Source organism: Puma concolor, chromosome C1 (genome assembly GCF_028749965.1).
Source record: "Puma concolor isolate L17-30 chromosome C1, mPumCon1.1.hap2, whole genome shotgun sequence".
NCBI classification, from domain to species: Eukaryota; Metazoa; Chordata; class Mammalia; order Carnivora; family Felidae; genus Puma; species Puma concolor.
Genome location: NC_141674.1, coordinates 160,876,220 through 160,900,475, shown reverse-complemented (window position 1 = coordinate 160,900,475; position 24,256 = coordinate 160,876,220). Strand labels below are relative to the sequence as shown.

Genomic DNA, 24,256 nt, shown 5'->3' with positions numbered 1-24,256 from the left:
AGAAAAATTTGATATTGGCTTTCTGGGTTGGTATTCTTAGGTGTACAGTGTGCTTTTCTGTTGGTAGTTTCCTTTTTTTTTTTTTTTAATTTTCAAGGAGATTTTCTTGAATTATACTTTTTACTATTTGTTTTCTTCTGGTATTATTCTTTAAAGACTTATTTTACCTGAATGTTGAATTTTTATTGCTTCATTAGTTGTTGCCTTCTCAGTCCTTTTTATCCCTTCATTTGAATTTCAGAAATGTTTCTCCTTTTTACCTTCTAGTTCTCTTGAAGCATTACATGTATGTATTTTCTCTTACGTTCATTCAGGCTTAATCTTCATTTCTGAAACTTTTTTTTCTTATTTCTGATATTTTCCTGATTTCTGTTAACCTTAAATCTCAGTTTTTTGAAACCAGCTTTATGTTCTTTCATGTCTTGAGTCATTTTTGTAATGTTTTTTAGCTCATTTTGAAATAGTAGGTATAGTTTTCATACTCTTTTGTGGATATGTATTCCTGGTATGGTTTTATTATCAGGATGTTATCCCATGTTTCCTTTTTCTTTTTCTTCTTTTTCTTATGATAACTTCATGGGATTGACCTACATCATTTTCGGTTGTTTACATTTTTGTGGTTTAGAATGGCTTTTCTTACAGAGCTCTCTCTGCTATTGTTTTTGGGCACTCTTCAAAAGTGTGGCATCTGCTTTCTGAAATTTCTAGGCTTTGCTCCCTTCCTCACTTTTATCTGAATATTCTTTTTCCTTTATCTTCATTGTACCTTTTGTGCTCAATTTTGATTCTGCACCCAGTAGTTTATCCTCATTGTGATACCCTTTTGAGGGATGTGTTAAGAGTTCGTAGCTAGAGGCTAGATTGCTCCAACTTCTTCACACTTCACCATGGTCCTCCCATACTTAATCTCTGTTGGAAAGGACAGAAACCCTTCCAATGACAGCCATTGTACTTAAATTGCTGTTTTCAGAGTCTCTTTTCTCAGATCTGTCATTGTTTCCTTTTGCTTCCTCTCCTGTGATGCATTTCCTGTGGTTATTGGTGATTTGTCCCTACCTTCTCTTTTGGGGGAATTCATGGAGATTCCTTGTCAGCCAGTTTTGTTGTAAATGTTGTCTGTGGGTTTTGGGTTTATATTTTTATCTGAGGATTTGGGGATATTCAAAAACATGGTACAGCCTCCATTGTTTCTGAATCTAATTTATCACTTCTTAATGGCTGTTTATGGTGTTTAATAATCTTGCTCTAATTATACCTTCTTCCAAATAGTGCTTGAATCTTAATCACTTTCACTGCTGGTTTGTGTTGAAAACAGCCTTTACATTGTCCAGCATAGTACTAGACATGTATGCAAGGACTCAAGAGTCATCAGTTTAGAAGTTAGCCTAAGAGTAATTGTAGGCCAACTTCCAACCTTTTAACAGGATTAGCTCCTACTCTTAACAAATTGGAGAAAAACAGGGATATCAACTGGCCTGCCTGTACACATAGGTTATTCATGCATCATCTTTGATAAATATGCCATAGTCTGTCACCCTCTGATCTGAACACTCCTGGAAGACACTGATCTAAAGCTGATGGTCTAAAAAAGTCTACAAAATAGTGAGCATCATAGAAACATATTGGAAACATAGCAAATGTCATCCCGTCACTGTTTAAAAATATTATAATGGAGGGGCGCCAGTGTGGCTCAGTCGGTTGAGCATCTGACTTCAGCTCAGGTCATGATCTTGCAGTTTGTGAATTCAAGCCCCGAGTTGGGCTCTGTGCTGACAACTCAAAGCCTGGAGCCTGTTTTGGATTCTGTGTCTCCCTCTGTGCCCCTTCCCTGCTCTCTCTCTCTCTCTCTGTCTCTCTCAAAAATAAACATTTAAAAAATTTTAAAAATACATTATAAAGGAGGGGTGCCTGCGTGGCTCAGTTGGTTAAACGTCCAACTTCGGCTCAGGTCACGATCAGGTCATGGTTTGTGGGATCAAGCCTTGCATTGGTCTATGTGCTGACAGCGTGGAGTCTGCTTGGGATTCTCTCTCCCTCTCTCCCTGCCCCTCCCCTACTCTCTCAAAATAAATAAATAAACTTAAAAAAGTATTACTAAAGGAAATGTAGAAACTCTTGGTTGAAGCAATTAATTGTAAACACCACTGCACTCGGACCAGCCTGGTTGAAGCAATTAAAATGGTAAAGAAATTTTGGGAAGAAATTTTCTTAAAAGACTAAACCAAAACAAACAAAACCCCAGGGATTGCCTGGTTTGTTTTATATAAAAAAAGGCAAAGGGGTGTGGATGGTATATAATGGAATTTGATGAGACTCTGAAGGAAATTAAGGAGCACAAATAATACTTTTTTTTTTTAAGGAAGCATCATTTTTTATATGTTGGGTACTAATTTTAGGGATCTTGTTATCCTAGTAATAGCCCAGTTCCTTTGTTCTTGAATTTGGTATTCTAAAAAGTCAGCTAAAACAAGTCAGTTCCTGAAATACAGATCTTTATTGACTTGATAAAACTTTCCAAGATATTTATAGTGTTAAGAAGTTGATATTTCTCATTTTTACTTCATTTAACTTCCTTGCTTAAAGGAATCATACTTTATTTTCACTTATGAAGATAGTTTACCTTTTGTAGTATGTTTCATTTAAAATTATTCCTAATTTTTACCTTTTTAAAAATCTTTAACAGGCCTCAACAAATAATGAAAGTTCTAATCACAGTTTTGGAAGCTTGGGATCTTTAAGTGACAAAGAATCTGAGGTAAGTAACTTCATTTTAAATATGGTGCTATTAAAGTAAAAGCTGGAATCACCTTTTTTCTTTTAATAGTTCCCCCCCCCCCCCATCTTTGTGCTAATAAGCATTAATGCTAAAGTTTCTGATGGGAGCATTTTTGTTCTGCCTTATGAAGCACAGTATTCAGACTGAAGACTATTTGGCATTAGTAAGAAAATATAGTTTCTTTGGTTATGTAGCATATACATTAGTGTTATAAGTGTTCTTAATGGAAGACAGTCACTGGCCATTTATAATTCTAGTAGATGAAAGTGGTTTTTGAACTATGTACTACAGTTTTCCACTGTTTTTTGTTATACTCCCCTCTTAGTTTGGTTCTGAGTAAGGGTTTGTGTACTGAGATGTAGATACACATATTTTTTCTCTTTTGGAAATTTCTTGCGGAATTTCATGCTGTTGTTTTTCACTTTTCATATTTAAAACTACCTGGAAAATCCTCTCCCCTCCCATCCACTTACTGACCCCACTAAGAAAATATGTGGGATTTTATAAGTAGGCATTTGGATCCATGGTGTTGTTAACAAGGGGCATGATGTACTTAATAGCATCTTTTTGACATATGTAGATAGGAAGTTCTTTGGGTTTTAGCATTCACTTGCTGATGCAACAACATCACTTTTTGTGGATACAACCTCTGCTCAGATTATAGCATTGTGTTACTTTTCAGCGCGCGCGCGCGTGTATGTGTGTGTGCATGTGTGTATGTGTGTTTGTGTTTTCCTTTCAATGTTAACTTATTTCTCTTTGATCCATTTTAGTCTTTTTCCTACTTGGGCTAGTGTAGATATATCTCTTTGATAATATCAGTAGGTCATTAGCATTTAGTAACTCTTAGCTATTTGGTTTTGGTGTTCATGGAAAGAGAATGTCAAAGGTGGCATCTTTTAAAGTCCTGTGTTATTGAAAACATCTAGGACTCTCTAGGTAGACAATTTTGTGCAGTTCTATGCAGGCACCCTGACACTCCAGAGGAGTGTGGCATAGGGTTTTCACTCATCAGGCTTTCCCTTCCACAGAGACAACTGGCAGGCAGCTGAAAGGACTGTGCAAGTGACGGGACTTTATCTGCAGTAGGTTCCCTTGAGGTAAGCGTTAGTAGCCCCTGTAGCACCAGATTATCGCAGTTTAGTTTGTTCTCAAATTAGCACATTTACATTAAGTCCTTACAAAGTGTAGGTTTAGATTTAGTCAGAGTACAGCTTTTCAGAAGCTACATCAAGAATGTTTTCACTTTATATCTCCTGGACTTTGGAACATTTCTTGATATTTCCAGATTTTGGTCTATTTAGTAATTTCACATGTCTTTTCTTTCATAGGCTGTTATGTTATGAAGGGTAATAAAATAGTTTTAGATATTTCCCTTTTCTCTTCACCAAATCTGATATTTTTGAGAGATTTTTTTAATAGCAAAACTTACTAATTAGATCACCTAAAGTAGTTATATGTTTCCATGTCCTTTATAGGTACCCATGCTCCCAATATAAGCCATAGATAGAGTATTTCAATTCTTTCAAAAGAATGAGTCTATAAGAAAGTACCACTTCCCTTTAAAGAACTCTAAGAGTTGCTTTTGGCTGTATTTGTAGTTAAAATTTTTTCTTTTAAGACCATAGTGTAATTTACAGTGAAGTACAATTTGGCTAACCATTGCATATACTTAGCTTAATTTGTATAGAAAATTTGACATTTGGGGAAGGAATAGAAAATCTTAAAATTTTGGAGCTTTTGCTGTTCTGTGTTCTGTATCTGGAATTTTTAAAAATTAATCATTAAGTCAAGTGGCACAGTATTGGAAAGGTCTAGAGCTTACACTTTTTCCTTAAGATTTGAAGAAGGAATTTTTTTTGTCTTATCATTTAGGAAGCTACTTATCTGGAAAATGGTTTCCAGGTTTTATTTCTATATTAAGATACTTTAATTAATGAATTTCCTTGGGATGAAATTTTACACGCTTCAAAATACAGGTATTTGTAGGTCTTTAAATGAAGTTTTTGGGAGTAAACAATTGTAGGGTGGAGTACTGCTTTTTTTTTTTTTCCTGATACACCTCGTAGTAAAGTTTATGTAGTATTTCATTGTCTTCTGGTGTCATTTTATTTTTTTTGGTAATCCATCCCTTGATCCATTACGTTTTCTTAAATAATAGTTTTTGTTTTTATGAACAATCAATACTAGAAGTTTATTTGAAAAAAAAAAAATAGCAGTTCTCTGCCACCCACCTCTACCCTACCGCATCCTCAATTCTTTTAGCCCTTCTTCCTGTTACTTATTTCCACATTTTATTTATGCATATTAATATATATCCTGAGCTTTTGTTTCTTCAGTTGGGCTCTTTCCTCCTACCCAGTACTCTTTTCAGACACCCAGAACCCTTCTGTTTTCCATCCTTGTACTGTTAAAACTGAAAGCATCTGATATTCACTGTTAGGCTGATTTGAATCTACTTCAACTGAAATTTTTCATTTCAGCTCAGATGTGAATCACTTCATACATAGATTTGCTTTTTGTTACTAAATGTAGAATTTAGAACAGAGATTTTTCCCTTTGTTAATGAAATTGCCTAGTAGATAGGAAGTAGATTGGTCTTGTTTTTGCTTCATTTTTTTTTTTTTACATCATTCTAGGTCTGTTTGATAGGCTCCAAAAATTTGTTGTGTTTTCAGTAAGCATTTATTACATATCTGTTATCTTCTAGCCTCTGTGTCCAAGCACAGAGAATATAAAAGATGGATACGATACAATCCCTGTGTTCACATGAGATCATTGTCTAGTAGAACAGACTACTTCATAAACAGTGTAGATTATAGAAGTACAAGGTGGTATGGGAGCAAAGAGCAAGAACCCTCCAATTCCATCTGCCTGCAGGGGAGAAGAGGGGAGAAAAGAGAAGTCTTCCTTTAAATTTTTTTTTTTCAACGTTTATTTATTTTTGGGACAGAGAGAGACAGAGCATGAACGGGGGAGGGGCAGAGAGAGAGGGAGACACAGAATCGGAAACAGGCTCCAGGCTCCGAGCCATCAGCCCAGAGCCCGACGCAGGGCTCGAACTCACGGACCGCGAGATCGTGACCTGGCTGAAGTCGGACGCTTAACCGACTGTGCCACCCAGGCGCCCCAGAGAAGTTTTCCTTTAAAGAAGAGATGGTGATTGAGTTGTTAGAAAGGCTATGAATTCATCCCAGAACACAAGGGCAAAGTATGAGAAGGCAGGCAAAGAGACTATGATACGCTTTTTGCTTTTGCCTGGAAGCATGGCAAATAGTTTTGTTCAAGACGTGGTGTAGTGGTTCTCAACCCCAACTGCACTTTAGATCACCCAAGAAGCTTAAAAAACATAATCTGCCTGTGTGATTCACCTGGTTTGCAGACTTCTGGTGTAGGTAGGATATGCAAGGATGGTGAAAGATTGGTAGGAATCAGGGTTTGAAAGCCCTTGTTCTTTGTACTAAGGAATTTGGACTTTGGTCTAGATAATGGCGAGCCATTTAAGCAGGAGAAACAAAACGCAAAGTAGAGATGAGGAAGGCTCCCCCAGGTGGCAGTACAGAGAATAGAGTTGGGAGAGAGGAGAAACCTAAGTTGGGAAGATCATTTAGTTAAGGAATACTGCCACCTTTACGAAACTGCTCACCTCAACAGTTTAATAGTAGGAGGGAAAAAAGTGAGCAGGGTGCTAATTAAAGTGTTCTCAAGTTTACCTTTTGGGTTCTGCCTTCTTCAGATTTTCTAACTTTGGTTATTGATATTATCACCATCCAGGCTTATGCTTCTCAAATTTTAGTGTGCACGTGAATTACCAACGGTTCCTTGTGCCTTTAGGTCTGGAGTGGGGGTTTGCATTTCTAACAAGCTCTCACATTCTACTAGATTATAAAAGTAGAATCAGTAGGGTTTGATGACTGAATGAGGGTAAAGAAGGAAAGGGAAGAACCTAGGGTTGTTTAAAGTTATCTGGCTCTAGGTGAATGTTAGTGCCTTTGATGAAGATAGATAACACAGAAGGAAGATACATAGATTTGGCCTAGAAGGTAATGAATTAAATTCTGGACAACAGTGAGTTTGAATATCTGTGAACTGACCAAACGAAGATGGTACTTCAGTTAGGTGGTAGGAGCTATCTGGAGCTCAGGAAAAGAGGTCAGGTTAGAGATGAAGACTCAGAGGAATTTTTGGTGTGGGTGTTAAATCCTTGAGTGTTAAAGGATTCCTGGGTGGGGGATGAGGAAGGGGGTGTCTCTGAGACTCTTTCAGAGGGTTCTGAAGGTCAGAACAATTTGTATAGTAATGCTAAGACATTATTTGCCTTTTTTACAATAATGCTAAGACATGTTTGGCTTTTTAACTTTCATTTTCTCATGAATTTACAGTGTGAAAATTTCTAGTGTGTAATGACACATGATGACATCATCACTCTGATGACTTGTATATTCTGGTGTCTCAAAACTTTTTTAGTTTTAACTTCTAGAATAGTAAATATTGATAATTACAGCCCACATAAATAAGAGCTCTTGGGGTCCTCAGTACTTTTAATAGTTTGTGGAGGAGTCCTGAGACCCAAAAGTTTAAAAACTGCTTCTGTAGCTGAACTCATCTTGATAGTGTTTGTAATGCTAGGAAATGTTAGCAGGTGAGATAGGTATGCTAGAGAAAGAATAGTAGTCTGGTAAGCAAGTAGACAGTGGGAAGAAAAAGAGGAGAAAGTGGAGAAGAATAATAAGGAGAATTAAATGTCACAGAAGTCAGTTAGGATAATGACTGTAAAAAGTGACTAAGAATTGTCACTTAGGCTTAGTTTTAGTAGACTAATGGTAACAAGATGCCAGATTATAGTCTGTTAAGGAGACATTGGATAGTGAGGAAATAGTGACAGCAAATATTGACTACTCTTGGCAGAATCTTGATGATAAAGGAAGGGAGACGGTATCTAGAGTCTTAACAGGCTTGACATATTATGTGTTAGGGAAGGGCTCATAGCAGAGCTGTGACAGTGGGACAAGAAAAGTGCTGTAAAGAGAGAAAATAGAATCAAACTTAAACTTTTTTTTTGAGGTGGTATGAAATGCCAAGATCCAGACCCTGGTTTGATTGGGTTCATTGTAGATAGAATTGACTGGGTACATCCTTTCCCCTGATGGGCAAACTTCCAACCAAAAGACCTTTCTCATACTTCACAGTGAGATAGAGGTTATCAGCTGAAGGAGAGAATCATGAATGGGTTGTGGGTGTGAGAATGATAAAAATTTTATGGGACGGACCAGAAAAGGAGTTTGTAGGGAATGGAGGGAGATGGCCGTTCATCTTATTTTAAATGTTTTAGAATGCCTCAAGGAGTTAGAAACAGTATATACGTGCGTTGTCTGCTGGATGAGAGTCCAGATTATTTTATGAGGATAAGAGATTGGAGCCCATATTCTTTGGTTATCAGTGTTTTCTAAGTTTTAAAATCTGCCTTTATTCACCTGTTTGCAGTTCTTCTTGAAGGACCCTTCTCTAACTAAGCACAAAGACCTTTGCTACTTTCTATAAATTCTTTGCAGTTGCTGTCCCCACCCAGCCTTACCCCAGATCCTAAGATAAATTATGTATTGTATAGTTCATTTGGAATTTATAGTGAATACTAATAACATAATTCTTCTCCCTCCCTCTCCTCTTGGATGTCCTAGAATATATTTTATATTTCTCTGCCTTACTTTATTTCTTACTAAGGTTGAAATATTTGTGACTGAATATAAATATAATTGAATTATGTTGTCTTTAATAATATTGGAGAAGCACGCTGTAAGTCTGTTTATACCTGTGTGCTTACATTCAACATGTTACATTATAATGTTAGTAAAGCAAACACACATGTCAAATTGCTTTATTTTTGCCTGAATTTAATCTTTAATATTCATCTTTTATAGTACTTCTATATAACCTGAATCAAAGTTAATCATTTTAAAATAAATTATTTCTCTTTTCTAGAACCGAATGTTTCTTTCCCCTCCTCTTGAGGAAGGTTAATCCTTTAACTCTCTGTGCGCTGGCATTGAATTACTGTTTATTTTTGGTCCAACTGAATTTGATTTCTGAGTTATTTAGGATTAAGGATTTTAAGTTATATGGAAGCCAGGACAGCTGTTGCATCTAGACATTTAAACTTACATGCGTTTTTAGAATTGTAATGATTGTAATGAAAGATAAATATGATCTGGTGCCTTGATTGTCTTAATTTACCTCTAATGTTGATTAATGAAGGTCATTTTATGAAAGTTCTGATTAGCTTTGTCATTTGAATTAAGTTTGTAGAAGTCTTGAAACTTAAATGAGATTTTTTTCTCATTCGAGTTGAAGTGATAGCATTAAAGATACTTTAAAACATTAATGGCTTGTTTTGTTCTTTTTTAAAAAGAATTTTCAAAGGACCACATTATGTGTGGTTTCTTATTTTCATATCTTGGAGGAAATAGAAGTTGACACTAGGGAATTAGACCTAAAGCTAACTTGAACCTGGCTTTAGCAGGGTATTATTTCCATTTCTAGAGCTAGGGATATTGTGTATTGAGTTCTTTAATAGGTTATTTTTAATGTAAAATCTCCTTTGTTGAAGACGGTATTTTAAAATTCCATGTGTAACTTATACATATGTATGAATTATTTAAATGGGTTATCTTCTTATATTAGTTAACTGGCTAGATTAGGAGAGTGGTGAGAGTATTTCCTGTTTTTACTTTTTTTTATTCATACCCATCTCTACTTTTCATATTTCTTTTTTGCCCTCTTAATAGTGTTTGGCTTAAATGTTTCTGCAGTGAATGCTTAGGTATCCTAGGTTGATTGGAAATTATGATTCTCTTTGAAAAGACAGATAATACTGGCCTTAAATTTTATTTTATTATTTTAATATAATTTACTGACCAATTAGTGTCCATACAACACCCAGTGCTCATCCCAACAGGTGCCCTCCTCAGTGCCCATCACCCACTTTCCCCTCTCCCCTACCCCCCATCAACCCTCAGTTTGTTCTCAGTATCCAAGAGTCTCTTATGGTTTGCCTCCCTCCCTCTCTGTAACTTTTCTTTCCCCCTTTCCCTCCCCCATGGTCTTCTGTTAAGTTTCTCAAAATCCACCTATGAGTGAAAACATATGGTATCTGTCTTTCTCTGACTTATTTCACTTAGCATAATACCTTCCATTTCCATCCATGTTGCTGCAAATACTGGCCTTAAATTTTGGGTTTTAGGTTGAGTTAAAAAAAAATCATTAAAGTTTTACTTGTCTATATATATTTTTTATAACCCAGAGAATTTTTTAATGTCTTAGTCTGAACACCTAGTAAGAAAGAAGAAAACTTGAAAAATGAATTTAGTTGTGTGTAGTTAAGTATCACTGAAAGTTATATTTTCATGCCTATTCCTCCCTTTGGTGAATTACCTTGTTTTTCACTTTATTCTGTTTAAATCTGTTAGCTCCTCAAGATTGTTAGACACCTAGTTTAGTACCTTCATCAATTTTAAGAAATATTCTTTGTATCCATTTTATTTTCTAAAATGTTTCAGTCTGATAAATAATTTTTGTGGTGTTCTACTTGATTGGGTTCCTCTGTCTTTTCTTGTCTTTGTGCTAGTAATATTTTGTCATTACTTCTTACTATGTTAGGAGGGCCAAGCCAAAACCACTGTATATAACAGTGTTGCTATATACAGTATGTAATGTCATCTTGAAGGGGAGAGTACTCTGTGTGCATGCAAACTGGTGTATTTTATAACACTAATAAAGACATTTTCTCAGTAGAAGAGTAAGTTTGTTTTTTTTCTTTCCCTTATAAGACTAATAATCATACTTCTAAATTACAAGATTTAAAGTTCCTGTGAAATTCCTGGAATTTCTTTGTAAAATTTCCTTTTATTTAAAAAGAAAACTATATTTAATTATACTACTATCCATTAAAGGATATGCTTTTATAGGAGCTATATTCAGCTAAAAGTTAGTGTTTGGCCCTAAAATATGTTATATGACAGGATTCACAGCAAAGGAAGTGGATCTATCCAGTTGAATACGTATGTCCTTAGTCTCCTGGAAGGAAAAGTTGAAATCAAATGTGGGTTTGATACTGTCACTGTGCCTCTTTTTCCATAAAGTTAGAGGACTGTATGTGTCGAAATCATCTGAGAAGCTTTTTCAGAGGAAAAGTATTCAGGCTCCTTGCTTGGAAATTCTTATATACTCTGTCTAGATAATCTTTCAGTTTCTTATAAATCATGAAATCTTGAAATAATGATTCTGTAACCCTTTTATTTTGGAAGCAAATAAACAGCTAGCTGTTAAATGTTTCCCTTTGTACAAGTGCATTTAGCGTCAGTGATTGGTTGGTCTTTGGACAAGAAAGTTCTAAGCTGATTGATGCAAATAAGATTGGAAGAGAAAAATGCCAAGTCATTCTAAGACTGAAGACATACTTTAAAGTGGAACCTGGCCTAGTGCTTGACCATAGCATATGCTCAGTGAATATTTTTTGAATGAATAAATTTAACACCACTCTAGTTGTACCGTACTATACAGGTAGCTTTTGCGTCAACAACTACAGGTGGTTCTTACATATTCATCTCTTAACTTTATTGACATTTGGGGGTGGAGAATTCCTGGGCTAGGGGTAGGGTTGTCTTGTGCAATGCAGGTTGTTCATCAGCATTTCTGCCTAACATTCTAGATCTCCGTAGCCCCTCTCTCCTCCTCCACAACTGCCCTCCCTTGTGGCAACCAAAAATATCCCCAGGTATTGCCAGAAATCCTCTCGTTGAGTACCACCCTATTAATGAAGGAGAGAGAATAGTTTTAGCATGTTACCTGTGGAGCTAGATTACAACTCTGTAAGTTTCGCATCTCCTAAGTAAGAAAACAGAAGTCCAGAGAGGTTAATTAATTTGCCCACAGATAGTAAGTTAACAGTCAAAATTCTAGTACCTAAGTATCTGTTTTATTTCAAAGTGATACTCTCAACTACTGTGTGTACCCTCCCTCTGTATAACTAAGATAATGTATAACTCATTAGTTAGATAAATGATCCTAGCTAGTCTTTTGAAGAAAAAAAAAAGATATTCTTTTTTGGCAATATTTAGATTTAAAATGATTTATAATAACATCAGATTTGCCAGTCCAAGGTATGCCTGGACTAAAAGCATTTCACAAATGTTTTTATCTGATAAATACTGCTTTTAGTCTGGATTTTAAGGGCAGTCAGCACAAGCTGACATTACTGAGAAATTCGGTTTCAGTGTGTTATACTACAGTAGAGTTTTAAAAATATTAGATGTATTTTTATGTCAGCAGCACACAGTATTATGATTAATTCTCATTTTCTAAAATAAGTGAGTAACCATGACAACCCATTGGACTTATATCCTAATGAGTTTTCTGCTATAGCTATATGTCACAATTTTGGTCTTTAATTTTTAATAGAAGAATATATTAAGAATAATTTCTTAATTTTAGACAATTTCCAGTATGGAATATGCAGGTCTTATTATTATATACATAGATTATTGCTAATCCTGGATACATCGGCATCACTTTCGGAGCTCTTTAAAAGTAAGGATTCCTTTGGTCTCTCTCCAGAGATGGTTAAATTTGGAATGGGGACTTGAGCATGAGCTTACATAAAAGCATTAAGTGGTTATGATGTATAGTAACATTGAAAATCAGGGCTAATGGTTGAATGATAGAATGATTTCTTTCTACAACACACTCACTTTTTTGGGTTATAAATGGAGTATTGCTATAGAGAATAACAATGGAATACCACCTTTTTTTTTTTTTTTTAAACATATCAGGTAGACAGATATTTAACGATTGGTGGGCATTCTCACAGTGTTATTGAAAGTGTAGATTGGCATTGCCTCTGAAAATGCACTTTGGCAATATGTTTAAAATTATTAGTGTGCATATTCTGTGTCACAAAACTTACACGTAAAAGTGTCTATCCCAAAGAAATTGTTTAAGGATCTGGGGATTCACGTTCAAGGAAATGTCTGTAGGGCTATTATACAGGAGTATGTTACTCCATCATGAGTGTCACACCGGGAGAAAAGTTGTGAAATCACTGCTCTAAATTTTACTATTGTAAGCACTCTCAAAATGCCAACATTTCCAGAATAACTTATCTTGAAAATTTGCTTTTTCCTCCCACGGCGTTTGCTCTATATGGCTGTTTTATTCTGATTGTATGATTTGAAAACTTACAAGATCATATGAATAGGGGAGAAAGTCCAACTTTATTTTAATTTTTAGTCTATATTATTCAACAAATAAAGCCTTTAAAAGGAAAGCCAGAGAAGGGAAAATGCCAAGAAATAGTTATGCTATGTAAATTGTAAGAAAATGGGAGATAAAATTGCATTTCATCAATATTGAAGACTTGGTATGCTCCTTTAAACATATGTGAATGCAAATTAAAATGGGTCCAGATGATAGGAGCTTAAAAAGTCAGACTGTGAGAATGGCGAGCTAAGGTAGTTTTTAAAAAATTGACAGTAAGATTGCTTTAGTATTATAGTTCTTTTAGGTGCTAATGCGGTTGTAGGTACTGTATATTTGTGAGCAGAGTAAAAATCTTCAGGCTTTTAAAAATGTTATGAGCTGGCACAGATTAAGTTACCTATAGAGAGCACACATTTTGGGGCGCCTGGGTGACTCAATCGGTTAAACGCCTGACTTCAGCTCAGATCATGATGTCATGGTTTCTGAGTTAAGCCTCACATCGTGCTCTGTGCTGACAGCTCAGAGCCTGGAGGCTACTTCAGATTCAGTGTCTCCCTCTGTCTCTGCCCCTCCCCCGCTTGCACTCTGTCTCTGTCTCACTGTCTTTTTCTCTCTCTCTCTCTCTCTCTCAAAAATAAGTAAACATTAAAAAAAAAAAAAAAGAGTACACATTTTAGTTGGGCAGTTACCCAAGTTTATCTTCTTGGCTCTCTACCATCTTTGATAGTACATATTATTAAATAATAAAGGCAGTACAGCAGAAAATAGGCTACACTCAAAATTGCTGACATGTTGATTGGAATAACTTCAGACAGCAAGGAAGTGCTTTTATTTGATGATAGGATCCCCAAAATGATGTATATATAAACTTTTTATACTAAATATTGAAATCAGTAGTATAACATCGATCTTCTTTTAGGTGTCAAAGATTCAAGCAAATATTTCCAGATAATAATATTAAAGTTTTGACTCTTGGGCAGAGTCAGACTGTGAATTTCAGGTCCTGCCAGCTCAAAATCATCCTTGTGTTAGGATGTACATATTTCATGGTAGTTTTATCTAAATGTAAATTTGATGCAAAGCAGCAAGGAAATTTTTACAATAGAATTTTAGTTTTCTTATAGTGCATTATTCTAACCAAATCTTTATAGCAAAAAGTTGGAAGGAACAGTATCTTGTACATTTGATATTCTTGAATAGAACATCTATTTTACATTGACTATTTTTATAAAGCTCCAGATTTTCCTTTCTAGTTCAGTGCTGTTTTGATATATGCCATTAAAGTAACAGACTTCTCCAGCATTTTTCTGTCTTACATCTAGTTTAACAAATTTTGCCTAGAAATGTGGAATAAAATTGAACATTGGTATTACCAGCTTCAGGCAAAAAGATTTGTCATGCCATTTGTTCAAAGTACAGTGACCTTAAATTTGATACCTAAGTAACTCTGTGAATCATTTGAATAGCCAGTGAGTTGTATTTTTGAAACCTATCTTAAGCTAAATGAATTGATTGGAAAACATTCATTCTGACAAGTCTAAGGATTGAATATTCTGTTATAGATATTATTTAATAATAGAGTAACTTTTCTTTTAGATTTAAAGTATTTTCTCATTTAACAGGAAAATGTTAAATATATCTGTGTCGGTTAACTGTAGTAATTTTATTAGAGATGATGATACCTGATTTTTTGTTGTTGTCTAGTCAGGGCTGATGAGTTCTGCTTAAGGTGGAGGCGAAGAATAAATTTTAATATCCACTCTTCTTTTGTTGATGTTAGAATGGTATCTTTTCACATAATGTTAAAATTTCCTGTAATGCATTTGTGCCAATAATTTTAAATATCTCTAGTTGGAGGCTGATAGAGGTGGTTATCTGTTTTCATGACACAATCCATACTGATTTATCTGCCTCCTTCTGTGACAGTGTTAAGATTCTAGCTTTCTTATATTTTGTCTTAATTGCATTGAAGAAACACACATGTATTTTTATCTTAAAAATACGTCAAGGAGCCAGATAAAACAAGATCCCGTAGTAGAAATGAAAACCTTTTTTTAATAATCACTGGCTTAAATTCCAAGTAAAATGGAAGCATTAGTTCAATTATGTCACAGTCACCTCTTAAATCCTTTAGATTTGTCTTTGTTTTTTGAACATACTTTCAACTGCTAGGAAGTACTGTGTTAAATTCTCACTAATATCTTAGAACATTTAAATGCCAGAGTAATCATTCAGGTTTTGGTATGATTACAAATTAGCACTTATGAAGCTAAACTGATTTTTTAAATAGTACCAGTCTCTCCTTTCATCATTTTCTCCTAACCACTGTTCTGTTGTATGTGATAATTCTTTGACTTTTTATAATTGCTGTAATCTTTCCATCTTTGCTTTAAAGCAAAATGACATTATTTTGCCTTCTATATTTATTTTGCCTTTGTTATTGTGGTCAAGTGTAATGCAACAGTTGAGAAAAAAACAGAAGAAAAGAATGAAATAACAGCATCCACGAGAGCAATAGCAAGCTTGGAATTATTTTATATAAAATGCTTGACATGAGCAAATTTTATGCCTCGTGCAAATACAAAGCTGGCGTGGTTGATGTCCCTTGGATTTTCTTGGAAATCACTGGTCAAGATTGATGGTTTTTCAAATCTTTTTTAAGCCATAGAACTCTTTCTTCAAAGTAAGTCAAATATAGAATTTCGAGTGTTAAAATAAGAAATGCAGTGTTTGCAAGCACAGAAGTGGAGGTGGGGTAGGATGTGTCTCTGATAAGCTAGAGCCTTAGCTCAGCCACCTGCTTCTTTCTTCCCTTCTCTCTCCTCTTTAACTAAACTTTTGAGGCACAACCTCCTTTCTCTTAAGGTATCTCTGGAGTACTGTCTGAAAAATTGCAGATAGCATTCTGAATTCTTCACTGATGAGCCATTTTAGACCCATTAAATATTTGCCAAATTTCCACATATCCTAAATTCCCACGTTTCTAAATTCCCAGATAAATCCATATAGAAATGAGTGATTCAGGAGAATTGGCAGCAGTAGCCTTCACTGAGAATTATTGTTTTGTTTAAGTGTTATTGAGATTATTTAAATTTAAAACCACATAACTAATGCACATTGTCCTGAAGGTTAGTGATACAACACTTAGGGCCTAACTGCCAGTTCTGTGGCTTGTAATTGAGAACAGAGTTGAATGGGACCTTAGAGAGGAAACCACTTATTTTGCAAGCAAGCCCTACAAGTTACTTGTAAGCTATAAGGGCAGAATCTGCTAATCATTTAACAGGTGGCACATGATTGAACTTTAGAAATATGAAAGTACACGGATATTTGTAATAATAGGATAGGTACTCAGATAAGAAAATTTATTGGGTACTTACTGACATTTATAGAGTATGTATCTGTTCCAGATGCTGTATCAAGTGTGTTTCTGGTATGTTTCTCATTTAATCCCCACAATCCTATACCTGTATTATCACATTTAAAATTGATGGGAATAGGGTGCCTGGCTGCCTCAGTCAGTAGAGCATGTGACTCTTGATCCCAGCATCCTGAGTTTAAGCCTCACACTGGGCATAGAGATTATGTAAAAAAAATTTGATGAGAAAATCTGAGTCAGGTTAATAAGTAACATGCTAAGAGTTATGGTAAATAATGGATCCAGAGTTTGATTCTTAGTCCCAGTCTTTTTCTTCAGAGAGCCATGGTACTTGCTCTTTAGAAAATTACAGTTCATTTGGGCTGACAGAACAAGCCTAAAATAATCTGGGGTGAGAGTGAGGAATGAGGTGGTCATACTACAGCATCGGTGAAAAAAGATAAAGGTTCATAGGAAGGGACAAAATGGTGTGTTTGTAATGGAAACATTTACTTGATAGGCAAATTTAGTTATATCTAGGTTTTCCTTTCTCATTTTTTATTTTGCTTAACTTTTCAATTTTTTATTACCTATTTGCAACCTCTTACCCCACATTAGTCATGTTAGTCTTAAAATTAATTTTACTTCCTTAGTTCTTTAGTCATCCTTTTCCCCCCTTCTTCCTCAAATTCTTTTCTGGTGTAAACAAGGTAAACCCGTTCCTTTTGTGTGTGTGTGTGTTTTAACTGTAATAATTATTCATTTGGGTTTTTTTTTTTAAGTTTATTTTATGTAAATTTTTATGTTTATTTTTTATTTTTGAGAGAGAGACAGACCATCAATGGGAGAGGGCAGAGAGAGAGGGAGACACAGAATCAGAAGCAGGCTCCAGGCTCTGAGCTGTCAGCATAGGGCCGAATTCAAATCAGGGCTCCATCTCACAAACCATGGGATCAAGACTCAGATACTCCATGGACTGAGCCACCCAGGTGTCCCATCATTCATTGTTAACAGTTTTTAACAAAATGACATTTCCCTCAAAGGACTGTCCCACTTTTCCATTCCATCAAACTTAAAATTTAGGTAGGGAAATGTTGCCTCAGAGAAAAGAAGTTTTTACTAAGTAATCTGTAGGTCTTAAAAAAAAAAAAAAAGACCTTCAGTATCTTCAAGTATATATCCAGTTAAGTGTTTAATAAATGATATTCCAAATAAGTTTGAGAATTTCTATATACACTGTAACTTTCCATCCCAGTCCCTTTTTGGAGATCACTAGTGAATGTTAGCATTTTAATGGTTCCTAGAAGCTTTGTGGTAAATAAATCTAACTTTGTTTACCCCAGTTGAACCACCCCACGGTCTTCTGCTTTTAAAATGTAGCCTCTCATCTAACTGGTCCAGTGTTACCTGCAATGTATTTTAGAAAATAATGTGGAACCATTTAGATAGACAGTGTTTCCAGTATAACTTTTAGAATTGTATTATTCTGTGTGGATTCTTTGTTGTTTATCAAAAGTTAGCTAGTCAAGACTTAAAATGGAATTCAGATGGGATCCTGTCATGCTTAAAAATTAGTATAACATTGGGGTGCCTGGGTGGCTTAGTTGGTTGAGCATCCGACTTCGCGTTGGGTCATGATCTCACAGTTCATGAGTTTCAGCCCCACATTGGGCTCTGTGTTGACAACTCAGAGCCTGGAGCCTGCTTTGGATTCTGTGTTTCCTCCCACTCATGCCGTGTGTGTGTGTGTGTGTGTGTGTGTGTGTGTGCGCGCGCATGTGTATCTCAAAAATTAATAAACATTAAAAAAAATTAGTGTAACGTTAAACTTGTGAAAAACCGTATATTCTTGATTTTAAATTATATTTTTTACATAGATTAAGTTGGGAAGGATATGAATAAATATTATTTGCGAATCAGTTCTTTTTTTGTTTAAGATAGATTTTAGGGTTGTTTATAAAAATGTTAACCTAGAATTTTTAATTTAGTGTTATTTTGAAGAAAATAGAAGATTGGTTATTGTTTGTCTGAGTTTGATAACTAAACTCTGAACTACTTACCCTAAATTGTTGGTACATCAGTCTGCCTTCTGAATAGATTGCAAGTTAGAGTGGATTTCTTTAAGATATCTGGTTTGTGTTGTGAAAACATATAGGCAGTTTATTGATAGACATAATGAATTTTATTTACAAACTTGATAAAATTTTGAAGTTTTTTTGTATAGTTGATTCATTCAGTTCTGGATATAGGGTAGGTAACATGTCACATAGAGAATAAAAGACCATTCCGGCCTTGAAAGTACAGAGTTGAATTTGATTTCCATCCTGGTTACCTTGAATAAGTTATTTAAGATTCATGTATTTATCAAGTGATAACTGTATGCAGGAATGGGAGAATGGGAAGGTGAGGTGGGAAGATGGTGTCACTCCTGTTTTAAAGAATTCAGATTCTAAACATTCACTTCATCCTCTCAGAATCTGTTATCTTGTTGATAAAAATGAGGGTAAGAAAACTTAAAATCTCTGTGATAATACTGAAGAGGAATCATAGATGCTCAACACGAGTTAGGTTATGTGTTGTCATTCATACTGTTTAATCATAGACTATTCATACAACAAAATATGGAATATGTTCCTTCCTTGTTTGGGGACTACATTGCCTTTAGAGATTTATTTTAAGTTGCCTCGATGTTTCATTCATTCAGACATTCTTTGTTCTGGCACCAGACGTACTTGCCAAGCTTCTAGAATTTGAGGGCCTTGTGCCATTGCCTTGTGCTTTTGCTCTTAGTTTTAATCTTTAAGCACAACAACAGTCTGTCAACACTCCATGAAAATTACTTGTCATTTTAGCCTGATGAAAATACTAATTTGGGAATAAGCCATCATCCAGGATGGGGTGTCTGCAGACTTTTTCTGTAAAGGGCCAGATATTTTAGGCTCTGTAGACCATAGAGTCTCTGTAGGAACTAACTCTGCTGTTGTAGTCTGAAAGCAACCATAGATAGTACATAAATGAATGAGTGTGGCTGTGTTCCAATAAAACTTTATTTATGGACACTCAAATTTGAATTTCTTAAAATTTTCATATCATAGTATTTTAATTATTAAATTTTTGGTTATTTAAAAAAAAGTAAAAGTTAGGCTTAGGTTGGGCCTTACAAAAACAGGTGGCTGGCCAGATTTGGCCAGTGGGTTGTAGTTTGCTGTCCCCTAATTTAGGGCACAATCTACAAATTTGCTCTAATTGTTGTTACATAATAATTGTTAAACATTTAGGTGAATGGTCCTTTTTAGTAGGGATTGTATATATATCAGAGTTTAAGTTTGCTCTTTTCTTTTTCATCCGAGTTTACTTTTATAGACTAAATATGTGTGAATAATAGAACGCTAATAGGAAAAACATAAGTTTTTATTCTTTATTTTTGTTGTTTTTTACCCAATCCAGTTAAGAATGCGAAGAACTTTCATTTTTCTTTAAAGATGTTAAAGAACAGCCTTTAAAAAGGCTAATTACTCTCAGATTTTCACCCACCTCAAATCAGATTCTGTAAATGTGAATTTCACGTAATATGTGTAAGTCTTCTGTACTTTGAATTTTAAAAGCTTACACAGTAGAAAATTTTATCTTTTAATAAATTGTGTAAAAGTAACTTCATTTATATCACATGAACACTATTGAACAAAACCGTTTTTATTTTGAAAATGAAAATAATTTGTATAGTGACTAATAATTTTGTATGTAAAAAGTATGTTTTTAAATTCTGTAAACTTGCTTTCTGTAGACACCAGAGAAGAAACAATCGGAATCATCTAGAGGAAGAAAGAGAAAATCAGAAAACCAGAATGAAAGTAGTCAGGGTAAGTGAAACAAAATCTCCTTTCAGAGCCAAATGACCATTTACAATTAATTATTCTGATTTTTTATTCAGTAGTTTAACTGTACAAGTAATACTGTGTTTTTGTAATTTCTGTAGCTATTATGTAACTTATGCATTACTAATAGTTTAGAAATGTACTTCTATAAGAAATAATAATATGAAATTGGAATCTTTTTTGTAGCACAGATAGTGTATGGTTACTATTTTTAGGCTTTTTGACATTTCCCTTATTTTTTTTATTTGAGAATTAAAAAGGCAAGTATCATGTCCAAACCTTATCTTATCCCTTTCATTTTTCTTTCTTTATCTGAATTATGGTATTGAAGTGGCTTCTTGTCTTCGAATAAGAACATTAGATGTCACTTTAAAGTGCAAGTACCCAAAGCTTGCTTTGGTTATTAAAGACTTTATATAAAGACTTTTATTAAAGCACCAACTTTTTCTTTCCAAACTTGTTTGTTCTTCATTCTTTGTTGCATACCTACCCTTTGTGATATAGGCTAAGAAGTTGGTTTTCATTAGACTACACAACTCTTGTAATGGACAACAAAATAGTGTTGTCCTTTAATTTGGCTACTCAAAATTAAATACAATAAATTGGTTCTTCAATCACATGTAATGACTTTATACATATATTACATGTTTTAGAGCCACTTACTTTAGCTGTAAAGACTTAAGGCCACGAACATGTGGTAATCTAGTATTTACATGTGGCACTGGCATCAAGAAATGTACTTGAAGCAACTGTCTGTGTGGAAGGAAGGAGTTAAACCACTCTAGCATCTTTCTGTAGACGTGTGGTACTTTGTATCTCAGTCTGCTCTGAGCTTGTTTTTGGTCTTGGTGTAGTTCCACCAGCTTGTGATTAGTGGACTTGGGAGTTTGATTTAGTGTAAAGATACATTAGTTATGATAGTTTCAACTCTAGTTTTAAAAACTCACTTAAAAGCAGGTCCCAAATTAGGGTGGGACTTCTGGGGTGGTTGATCCAACCCAGATCCTATGTTTTTAAGAATCCATGTTTATTTCTTTGTGGTCTGCTATCCACAGAATTGTCTGGTTTCCTTACGGTTTTAGAATGGTTGCCAATTTTGATTGGATTTACTTGCTTCAGCTTTCACACTTGTATTTGCTTTAGAGAGAGTTGGCTTTCTATGTTTTTCCCCTTTCTTTGAACGTTAGCTTCTTCAAGTCCAGAGCAAACTTCTCTTATAATCTGGTCAGCCAGAATTGGATCATGAGTCCATTCCAAACCCAGTTATGTCCATAGACATACTATTGCCCTTACAAAAATCAGGTCCATCTCTGAAATTGAAAGTGGGTAAAATTCCTTTTAGAAATGAAGGCTTTGTGGAGAGGGGACGATACCTGAACAAAATTGGATTTCTGATCAGTAGTGGGGGGGGAAATTAGGATGGAGGCCAGACAGGAGTCAGCTTCTTCTGAAATTACATGTGCTATGTAGGGGAGGGAATGTTAACAGAGCAAAATTTGTGTTCAGTTAGGGAAAAAGGATTAGGGAAATAGCTTCTGGATAGATAACCAAAAATGTCTCTGTCTTCATCAAAGGATAGCACCTTCAGAATCTGCAGGAAAGTTGTTATAGGCAGAAGGAAAATTCCTTGGGTTATACAGGCATACCTTAGAGATACTTCAGGTTTGGTTCTAGACCATCACAATAAAGCAAATATCACAGTAAACAAGTTAAATGAATTTTTTGGATTCTCAGGGTATATAAAAGTATATTTATACTATACCATAGTCTATTAAGCATGCAATAGCATTATGTCTAAAAAGCATCATGCATTTCTTAATTTAAAAACATTGCTAAAAAATGCTGTCATCTGAGCTTTCAGTGAGTTGTAATCACTGATAACAGTGATTATTTGCCATAACAAATATAATAATAATGAAAAAGCTTGAAATATTGCAAGAATTACCAAAGTGTGACACAGAGACATAAAGTGAACAAATGCTATCTATTGGAAAAACAGTGCCTATAGACTTGCTCAGTGCAAGGTTGCCATAGACCCTTCAATTTGTGTTTAAACACACACACACACACACACACACACACACACACACACACACACACACAAGCACGGTATCAGTGAAGTGCAATGAAACAAGGTATGCCTGTAAAACCTTTCACATTCCTTTCCGACCTCTAAATAAATCTGTATAAAACTATTGTTCAAACTTTCTAGGTAGCGTTTATAGTTGTGAGTACTTAGTTTTTCTTGTTAAACAAAAGAATTTAAGGTTGTTAGGTCACGTGGGTGGCTCAGTCAGTTGAGCATTTGACTTCAGCTCAGGTCATGATATCACGGTTTGTTGAGTTTGAGCCCCACAATGGACTCTCTGCTGTCAGCTTAGAGCCCGCTTCGGATCCTTTGTCCCCCTCTCTCTCTGCTCCTCTCCAATGCTCGCTCGCTCTCTCTCTCTCTCAAAAATAAATACACATTAAAAAATAAAAAAGAATTTAAGGTTGCTGAACTTTAAAATCTTATTGATTGATTGATTGATTGATTGATTTGTTTATGAGGGAGAGAGGGAAAAAGAGAGAGAGAGGGAGAGAGGGAAAAAGAGAGAGAGAGAGAGATCAAGCCAGGGAGAGGGAAGAAGGAAAGAGAGAATCTTAAGTAGATTCTATGCTTAGTGTGGAGCCTGATGCAGGGCTTGATCTCACGACCCTGGGATCATGACCTGAGCCAAAATCATGAGTTGAATGCTCAACTGACTGAGCCACCCAGGCACCCCTTAAAATGTAACCTTTGTTCATCTCAGTAGTGCCTGGCACATAGTAACCACTTCAAATATTTGTTATATAAATAAAATAAATGAATAAATTAATATAAGTCAGTGTTAAATTGATAAATGTGTGTGTTTATATTATCCGAAGCTTTTGACTTCATGGTGTCATCAGGTTTTATTTGTATTGAAGAAATCCTGTATTCTGTATAGTTCCAATGAAGGGTGGGTGCCTCTTATCCAAAAAAGTATCTTTAAACACAGTATTTCTTAGCACCTTCTTAATTCAATATTTTTTTTTTATTTTAAGTTTTTATTTAAATTCTAATTAGTTAACATATATATTAAAATTGATTTCAGGTGTCGAATTTAGTGATTCATCACTTACATATAACAGCCCAGTACTCTTCACAAGTGCCCTCCTTAATCCCCATCACCCATTTAGCCTATCCCCTGCCCTTAATTCAGGATTTATAAAATTGATTCTTTTTAGAGCAAAACTTTTAATCAAAGAACTGTGATATGTAATGATTTGGACCACTTTATCAATATGGTCATAAGAGCAATATTTAAAATCTAGTTTATTAAAAAACATCCTCTAGGGGCACCTAGCTGGCTCAGTTGATTAAGGGTCCAACTCTTGATTTCAGTTCTTGATCTCATGGTTGGTGAGATCAAGCCTCACATCAGGCTCTGCACTGACAGCATGGAACCAGCTTTGGAGTTTCAGCCCCCCCTCTTTCTCTCCGCCACGCCCCTGCATGTGTGCACGCTCTTTCTCTCTCTCTCAAAATAAACTTAAAGAAAAACACACAGGAGTGCCTGGGGTGGCTCAGTTATTTAAGCATCTGACTCTTGGTTTTGGCTTAGTCATGATCTCATGTGTTGTAAGATTGAGCTCCGCGTCTGGCATTGCACTGACAATGCAGAGCCTGCTTGAGATTTTCTCTCTCCCTGTCTTTCTGCCCCTTCCCTGCTTGTGTGCAAACACACTCTTTCTCTCTCTCTCTCTCTGAAAATAAATAAACTTAAAAAAAAAAAAAAAGAAGAACATCCTGTTGATTTGATTTGGGGATACTTTTTTTTTTTCAAGTTTATTTTGTTTATTGAGAGAGACAGAGGGTGTGTGAGCAGGCAGAGAGAGAATCTCACGCAGGCTCCACACTGCCAGTGGGAAGTCTGATGCGGGCTTGAACCAGTAAACGGTGAGATCGTGACCTTAGCCGAAATCAAGAAGCTG

At 35.3% G+C, this 24,256-nt stretch overlaps 1 protein-coding gene across 2 annotated transcripts in view; it reads left to right on the top strand.

Annotated features, from left to right (window-relative positions):
• Window positions 1-24,256, top strand: part of TLK1 (tousled like kinase 1) — a 197,692-nt gene that overhangs the window by 109,623 nt on the left and 63,813 nt on the right. For both annotated transcript variants that reach the window (XM_086718881.1, XM_086718880.1), the window contains exons 3-4: window positions 2,684-2,755; window positions 20,170-20,245. In XM_086718881.1, coding sequence (XP_086575007.1) covers window positions 2,684-2,755; window positions 20,170-20,245 — 148 coding nt within the window. The remainder of the gene's footprint in view (window positions 1-2,683; window positions 2,756-20,169; window positions 20,246-24,256) is intronic.